General features: G+C 26.1%; 2 protein-coding genes across 4 annotated transcripts; one reads left to right on the forward strand and one right to left on the reverse strand.

The window, feature by feature from the left end:
• Positions 1 to 3,693: 3,693 nt before the first annotated feature.
• LOC122520677 (ubiquitin-conjugating enzyme E2 G2) lies at positions 3,694 to 4,786 on the reverse strand. 3 transcript variants are annotated; one of them, XM_043640882.1, is made up of 4 exons: positions 4,690 to 4,786; positions 4,287 to 4,368; positions 4,064 to 4,193; positions 3,694 to 3,978 (listed from the first exon to the last, which is right to left on the reverse strand). In XM_043640882.1, the coding sequence occupies exons 2-4, from the start codon at positions 4,302 to 4,304 to the stop codon at positions 3,719 to 3,721; spliced, it is 408 nt and encodes a 135-aa protein (XP_043496817.1). In that variant the 5' UTR covers positions 4,305 to 4,368; positions 4,690 to 4,786; the 3' UTR covers positions 3,694 to 3,718. The 3 variants fall into 3 exon arrangements, with proteins under 3 accessions (XP_043496817.1, XP_043496816.1, XP_043496815.1); XM_043640881.1 differs by lacking the exon at positions 4,690 to 4,786 and adding an exon at positions 4,494 to 4,679; XM_043640880.1 differs by lacking the exon at positions 4,690 to 4,786 and adding an exon at positions 4,494 to 4,676 and having other exon boundaries at positions 4,064 to 4,182.
• A 735-nt stretch (positions 4,787 to 5,521) lies between these two features.
• On the forward strand, positions 5,522 to 8,586 carry LOC122520678 (ubiquitin-like modifier-activating enzyme atg7). Its single transcript, XM_043640883.1, has 9 exons — positions 5,522 to 5,561; positions 5,644 to 5,865; positions 5,936 to 6,401; positions 6,496 to 6,812; positions 6,896 to 7,196; positions 7,281 to 7,628; positions 7,704 to 7,819; positions 7,902 to 8,202; positions 8,279 to 8,586. Exons 2-9 carry the CDS (start codon positions 5,666 to 5,668, stop codon positions 8,339 to 8,341), a joined length of 2,112 nt encoding a protein of 703 aa, XP_043496818.1. The 5' UTR covers positions 5,522 to 5,561; positions 5,644 to 5,665; the 3' UTR covers positions 8,342 to 8,586.
• Positions 8,587 to 8,997: the final 411 nt, after the last annotated feature.

Here is an 8,997-nt window from a genome sequence, read left to right on the forward strand (position 1 = left end):
TAATTGAATAAATGAACTTTTATAAAACTTTTATAATATTTTGTGTTCAATGTCTTACATTCATTTCCGAAAAAAGGCGAACTCTGTAAATCAAACTTTCCTCTTGTTATGTAATAACATAAGTTGTGATTGTTATAAACCCCCTTTGAAAAGGAGAAAATTTTTATTCCTTGATGTTACATAGAATTTACACAGAAATATGAGTAGTAATAATAGATTTTTCAAAAAAAAAAATAAAAAAAACGTTTTTATACAAAATGTACACTCGATGTTAAACGAATATGCTAATATCATGTGTTGTTGTTTCGTTGCATCTGTTGTTTAGTATGACGATGTATATATCATACTAAATACATTAATTTAATTTATTCACTTCTATAAGATCTAGATTAAATTGATCATAAATGAAATCGCGAATTACATGTCCAGATTTGTAATCAAAGAGAGCAGCAAGCAAGCAAGGCTATACACATACATATTGCTCAGAAATTTTGTTTGCATCTCATGAACTTTAGAGTAGCACATCGATTTTATATCCAGTATTCGTGTGGTAGATTTTCCAATATGATGCATATTAATAAGATTATCTGAAAGAGGTCTAATTCTAACAAATATGAGAAGCATGTACGTATAGTTAATAATGGTTACAGGCACTTGAGTACCTCGGCCATCAAGGGAGGTGCATTAGAGTGAAAATTAGTAACATTTTATAGTGACTGTAATTGACATTGATATATGTTGCACATATATTTGTTCTTCTACGAAATCTTAGTCTTATTAAATAATGTCATTATTTTATTTAATAGTAATCCTTTATAATTCGTTACGTAATATGTAGCATTCTATGCCAAGCAGTGAATTTTTTATGTTTAATTTTTTTTTTTACGTTGTACATATATAAATATATAAATATCTATAGTTACGTTAATAATATTGTAGTAGAAAATAATGAAACTAATTTACGATTGCGTTGCATAGATTATTTATCAAATTTATAAAGCACATTAAATGTAGTTCTTGATATAAATAAATTTTCTTTTAAACGCAAAAAAATCATACATTATAAATTATAATAATTACAAGTTGTTATTTATAAAATCATGTTATGAATTTAACTGTTTTTTATTGCATATTTGTTATTTGCTCGCTTCATTGAGCATATATGCCCAATGTATATGCTCAAATGAATAAATTTTTGCAAAAAGAATATTCATTGTATCGTTATAATTGCTTGGTATAGAATGAAAATTGATTCTTGAGAAAACCAAAGTTAGTAACTGTACTCAAAGTACAACATTTGATTAATTTAATATAATACAATTACAAAAATGATAAAACGAATTAAATGAAAAGAAGTTTTAATTTTGTTAAGTTCTTAAGTTCGCAATATATTTTTGAATGTATTTCTTGACGGTCGTGTATAATTTCATATGGTGCATTAATTAGATTATCGTATATATATTGGAAATAATTAAGAATTTCTATAAAAAAAAAAGTAAGATATGGAACTTACTTATTATTTATTTTAATGGAGGAAGTGAAAATTTGTAATTATATATATTTTACAGTTCGTCTCTCTATAATTATAAGAATAAATCGTGCTTTAATAACACAATGTATAATAAGAACGCATACATAACATTAACGTATAAAGTGGAAAGCAATAATGTGATGAAACATAATCTACATCTAAAAGAATTTATTTAATACATGCAAGGTGAGTCACTAAGTTACTATCATTTGGAATATTTTATTTATTTATAAATTCAAAGAGAATAGAACTTTTTATTTACTACTAGAAGAACGAAGTACGTAAATTAGAAAATCATTCAAAAGTTGTATTACACACGTGTCTTATTAAATATTTATAAATTATTTTAAAAAGAAAGCTCACAAAATATGTTACAAATTTGTAAAGTTAAATACTATGAATGATCGGTCAACGAACATCGTCTTTGAGCGAATTATGTTTGTTAACCGATTACCCATTGTATAAACAAAAATAGATTCGTTCTCAACTTATGCAAATTAATTTTTTATTTATTTGCGTTATATGATCAATAATATAAAAAAAATTCCTAATAGTAATAGTGACTTGTCTAGCACGATGTAATTAATAAAAGATAAAACTAATGTTTTAAATGCATGTTGTACTTTGACTAGAGAACTGATAACATTGATAATCGTCTGTTACGTGTAATCAACAAATGCTAGTCATAAATATCGCATTTTAAGTTGGATTTCAGTATTGTTTCTTAATAAATATCTATGCACAAACTTATATTTATTTTCAATTATTTTGTAAACACAATCCAAAAAAAAGTAAAAATAATCGTAGCTTGTGCAAAAAAAAAGAAAAACAGAAAGAAATTAAATAAATTTATAAAAATATTAGTCTGGTCATTATCTCAATAAGAGTAATTATTTTTAATTATGTCTTAAAGTATCATTAGATTGGACTATACAATATATGAATATAAATGTGGGCTTCTCTAGTCTAATATATATATTTTGTCATCAAGTTCGATTGTTGTCAGGGTGAAATGCATAATAATCGCCTTTTTACGAATGGAGTGTTAAATTTGTTAGGTAAAAGTAATACATTAAATATAAATTATATGTGTATATTATATACATATATTATTATATATGATTTTTATTATTATTATTACATTATAATTATTATTATTTATTATTATTACTGTATAAGAAATAATAGCAACATTGGCAATCAAATAACTTAAGTTACACAAATAAGTTACCATAAAATTTCTCAAACTGTAAAGTAGAATATTTTTATTAATATAATATAACGGGGTATCTTATTATTTTTCATATTATTGTATTCTTTCATTTATTTTTATTTTTCATTTATTTAGATCGTTTTGACTAAATGTATAATATTTTATAAACAAATATTTTAAAAATTGTGACAACAAATTCGACACAATAATCGCAAGAAAAATAGTACGATGATAATTTGATGGAATTATAATATATTATGTTGTAATTGAAGTATGTTATTAAAGGAATCCTGCTTTGATAAAATAAGGATTATGAAAAATCTCTATACGTACTGCATAAATTCTGTGTCAATATTGAAAAGAATAATTTTTCAATCTTACAGCTATTAACATGTATAATTTGTCTTTTTTTAACATTATAAACAAAAACGCACTTTAAACATAAAAAAAAAACAAAAAATGGTATGTATTTCATTATCTCACATTTGTACCATAATGTCATCACGATGAAAAAATAAAATATGATTTTCAAAATTATAACGTCGTTTATACTTTATATAACAGATAAATAATAATAGTTACATTAAACACATAAAAATGTATGTCTTTCTTTAGATATGGTTATAAAATTTGTAATAATATTATAAATTATAAAAGTAATTATATTCAATTGGAAAGCTTCACATTCATGAAATAATATTTAATGTCTAATGAATAGACATAATAATAATCATTAAGTAGAGAATATCAATAATTATACTTCTATTAATAAAAACCTCTCTTCTAGATTAATTATCTCTTCCTAAAATAATTTTCATACCGCTATATACAGAAGATAGAAATAGGCAATGATCCGGTAAAATAAATATTACTGTATGAATTTACACAGAAAACAATAAAAGTAGATATAAGCCACTTTTCTTCGGCATTAACTTTAGAATAAAAATTAGCATAACAATATAAACAATGTTGTATTAAGATGGAATTCCAAGAGTTTTTCTAACAAGTTTTTGCGCGATTCTCTCAAACTCTGATCTATCTTCTCTCCACATTTTGGCAGCATCAACATTTGCTCCGCTTTCATCATTGGGTTCAGCAAGCATACTCACTACGCTTAACAGTATTTTCTCTACGCTTTGAACTGGACTCCATCTTTCTGCGCTACTCTCGTATCCCATTGGATCGTCGCCGGGAGCATGTAAGATACTTATGCATACTCTTCCATCCGCATAAACTGTAAGTAAATAAAATATTCATAATAATAATTGTGCACGCCAATTTAAAAAACAAATTTATATTCAATATGAAAAGACATTTACTATTAGGGTGAAATATTTCACAAGTGAATTGCATTTTTGGTGGACTGAGAGGATAATCAGATGGAAATATTAATTTAGCAGGAAATACGCCACCTTCGAAGCATGTTCCCTCTGGTCCTCTGCAAATATACTTAATATTATTTAAAATATATCTTTAATTTGTTAAATGAGTAACAGAATATTTTAAAAGTATTAAATAATATTTGCAAATGTAAATACGTACGTAATCAATGCTTCCCATTCAAAAAAATTTTCTTCGCTCAGTGGGCCAGCAATTATACCTTCTGGTGGATTTAAGGTTAACTCTGGAAAGGTATTTCAACGATATCATTGATTTTTATGTCTTATGTAGAATATTATAAATATCTAAGAAATATTTTGTATAAAGCAAGACAATACGATTCAAACAAGAAAACAATGACTTTCTTACGCTTATACTCTGCCATTAATCGTCTTAACGCAGATCCAGCCATTATTTCACTATACCATTGACGTATATCTTGTCCAATAGAATGCAAATAAAAACTCGAAGTACGATAGACTTGTGTGTCTCACCAAAGAATACAGAAGTTCATAGAATCTCACAAGCCTATTTTTTTCTAACGAGATTAATCTTAGTTACTAACCTGACCACCAGTAGATGATAGTAGGTACTTAATGCGATGATGGTATATTACTATAAAAGAATATTATCAAATAATATAATACTATCAAAGAATATAGTATTCTTTAATAGTATTATACTGTCATCACGTTAAGTACCTACTATCACCCACTGGTGGTCAGGTTAGTAACTAAGATTAATCTCGTTAGAAAAAAAGTGGTTTTGTGAGCTTCTATGTACCTCTGTATTCTTTGGTTTTCTTTAGTGTGATATATTGTAATAGATAACGCGGATAGTATAAATGTCAATTTTGTTTATAAAGCTTACTTCCTTATTATTAAATATATAGGATGCTTTTGTTATTTTCCATGCTTATATATAGTATGTATATAATCGATCAACAATATATATAGTATGAATCATACATAAAAGTGAATAATAATAATCATCTTTTATTACTCGCATTAAATATACTTTATTTTATCCGTCAAATTCATTTACGTAAAATGATTTATATGGAAAATTTTCAAGTTGGTACTAATTCACTGATAAATTTTCAAACAATAACAACTTTGTGTTTGTATCACATGTTAGGTTAAGTTTGTAATCTATTTTATAAATCGATGATGTGAAAGTGTTAATAAAATAATATTTGTCGATAGTTTTGTACATCCGTATTAACAAAGTGTATTAATATGCGCAGTTATTCGTTTTTATTAAAGCAAAAATTATATATAAAAGACAAAAATATAAAACAACAACAATTTTGCATTTGTATACTACTTTCATCGTAAAGATTATTTTCTATTTATGAAAATTTAATAATATTTTGTTAAAAAAAAGATCTATTTAATCTATTAAAGATTTATAAGAAGTATAAGTATAATATATTATGTAAGTAAATAATAAAATATACTATGTTTATAAGTACACAAATGATAATAGAAACATTTATACATATATTAATTTGTTAAAGAAAAATCACAAATTTTGTCACGATGTCAATCAACGTTGTTAAATTTACTAAATTAAGAACATCCACGAATTCTACATTTTGGGCTAAATTTTCTGAATTGAAGATAGATAAACTTCGATTGGATGAAAAATCACATATTAAATTATGGGGAAGTTATTTTCTCGATGTTCCAGACAGCGAAAATAATAATCCTTTATTATTGGACTATACCTCGTTTAATGAGTAAGCAAGAGTTTATTACAAATTTATATTTCACGCACATAATATTAATTTTTAATCATTTAATTTGTAGGAATATTGAATCGAATTCAATTAATAACTCAATAATATCTTACGGTTATATGGTTAATACAAATACCTATGAAGCGTTTAGAAATATTAATCCACAGAGTTTTATAGATTCTATGGGAAAATGTATCATGGATGGTATTATATCTGGTGAAGCATTAACTGAGCCTTGGAAACTTTCCATATTTTTATTATTTTCTTATGCCGATTTGAAATCTTATAAGTTTCATTATTGGATAGCGCATCCTACGCCTTTGTCTTTGCCAGAAATGTACCATGAAAAAATACCAAAATCAATAAACGACATTTTTCCGGAAAACCAACTGGATAAATTGTATGAAAGTTTTCAACAATTAGATTACAAACAAAAGCCATTTTTTTCTGTTTTTCTATTCAACAAAAAGAATATTGAAGTTAATACTTTAAGCAAAGGTATCAAATATATTAACACGTGTGAAAGTACAGTTGGGGTAATATATGATTTATATTACTTATTTTAAATAACATTGCTTATGGATTAATTTAGATATAAATATAGTAACTGATTATTTATGTGTATTTTAGATAGATTGTGAAGTATATTTCGCGTTCTACGATCCATGCAAAAGTTTAGAACCCGGTTGGCAATTAAGAAATCTTTTATGTCTATTATTTTGGCATTGCTCCACACATTCTTTTACAAAGAGTATACAAATATTATCTCTACGTAAAAATGATTTTAGAACAGCCGTTGTATATACTTTGAAATGCAGAGAGTACGCGGATCAAGAAAAGGTGAAAAAATCTATTTTCAATAGTCATTTAGTTGGATGGGAACAGAATGAAAATGGTAAAATGGGTCCTCGAATAGTTGATTTATCTGAGAGTTTAAATCCGACTAAGTAAGTTTTACGAATATCATTATTTTTAAATTCTAAAATCTATAAATTATTATTATATATTAATAATAATATGTGATATACAGGCTAGCAGAAAATGCAATTAATTTAAATTTAAAATTAATGAAATGGCGGCTTGTACCTAATTTGGATTTAGAGAAGATCAGTAATCTCAAATGTTTATTGTTGGGTGCTGGAACATTAGGATGTGCAGTAGCCAGAGTACTCATTGGTTGGGGTATTACCAACATTACATTTGTGGATAAATCAACAGTTTCTCATAGTAATACTGTAAGACAAAGTCTTTACACTCATGAAGATGCTGTGAAAAGAAAATTCAAAGTAGATGCAGCTAAAGATGCTTTGCTTAAGATTCTTCCAACTATGGTAAACATTTTTAAATATATATTAAATATTTCTAGTAAATATATTTTTGTATTATCTTATGTTACTTGTACCTATATTCCATAGAATGTACACAGTATTAACTTACAAATTCCGATGCCTGGACACGTAGTCGGACAAAGTATGTTGGACGCAACTAAAGAAGCTGTGGAAAAGTTAGAAAACGCCATTGCTGAAAACGATGTAGTATTTTTACTATTAGATTCACGCGAAGCTAGATGGTTACCAACTTTACTATGCGCAGTAATGAAAAAAATAACTATTAACGCAGCTTTGGGTTTTGATTCTTATATGGTACAACGACATGGCGTAAGAAATTTGACGGATATTCCTGTATCCGCTATGACCACACCAAATCCTGATGGAAAGGATCTTGGATGTTATTTTTGCAATGACGTAACCCAACCGGGAAATGTAAATCTATTTCTTAGAAATAATGTAACCATTAATTGGTAAATTATAAAAAAATAATTCTAAATATTATTTTAGTCTCAAATAGATAGAACTCTTGATCTACAATGTACAGTAAGTCGTCCAGGATTGTCTCAAATTGCTGCAGGCTTAGCAGTAGAATTAATGGTCGCGATAACTCAACATCCACAAGGGTTAGAGATATTTCATTATATTTTCTAATAAATTTTACTAATACGCGTATTAATAAAAGTTTAATATTTATACAATTTATAGTTTAGAAGCTAAGGCACTGGTAGCTGAAAATAAAAACAACGTCAATTCAAATTTCAAAGATAAAACATTAGAAGGATTACTTGGAGCTATACCGCATACAATAAGAGGATCTATTTGGACATTTGAATCCTTTTTGACTGTTACCCATAGATTTTCTTCTTGCACTGCGTGTTCCCTACCATTGATATTGGAATACAAAAAACGTGGTTTCCAGTTCATACTCGATGCTTGCAATATACCGAATTATTTGGAAAAATTATGCGGTCTGGAAGAACTTTTAAAAGATTCAGATTTAGATAAGGTAAAAAGAGATGCAATAATATAATAAAGAAAAAATAAAAAGTAATTTTGATTGTAACATTTTGTATCTTTTTCAGCTTTGTAGTTTTCTAGATGATTCTAGCGAAGACGAAGAACAATTCAGATTGATGTCAATTTGAATTAATTGCTCTCATATATCTTTCTTTTTATTCTAATTTTATTGTACATTTTACTATACATTTGTATATTTTTTCTAATCGAACATTTAAGTAGATTAATAGGGCATTTAAATATTTATTAATTTACTTATGTACTTTATATACTTGTGATATATTATATAACGTGAATATAAATATTGTCTGTTTCAATCGAATGATAAATAAACGTATTGTTTATGAATAAACAAATGAAATTAAGGAACAAATAATATAAGCATTAAATTATTAATAAGCATAAAATTATAAATTAACGCAGTTAAAATTAAAGTACGTGCATACAAATTCGTTTCGTTTGTTACCATCTGTGACATTATCAACAATTTTCAAACGAATTTATTCCTCTGTTAGAAAAAATTATTTTTTTTAAATTTTCGTCTTAAAATTTACAATTAATCGCAAAATCATTTACGTTGTTAAAAAATATCTTTTCCCTAATGTCTTCCCAAAGAATCAACAAATGATCGATCTTTTAAACGAGTCTATGTATTTATAAGAAAAATTTGATTTTTCATACTGTGATATTAAAAAACGTAACCATTAGATAAATTACGATTGCTTAAAAAATTTTATTGGATAGCGTTGGCGCATATTATTGTGTATATAGTTGAAAATTTTGC

This window comes from Polistes fuscatus, unplaced genomic scaffold (assembly GCF_010416935.1).
Source record: "Polistes fuscatus isolate 324 unplaced genomic scaffold, CU_Pfus_HIC Scaffold4, whole genome shotgun sequence".
Classification (NCBI taxonomy): domain Eukaryota; kingdom Metazoa; phylum Arthropoda; class Insecta; order Hymenoptera; family Vespidae; genus Polistes; species Polistes fuscatus.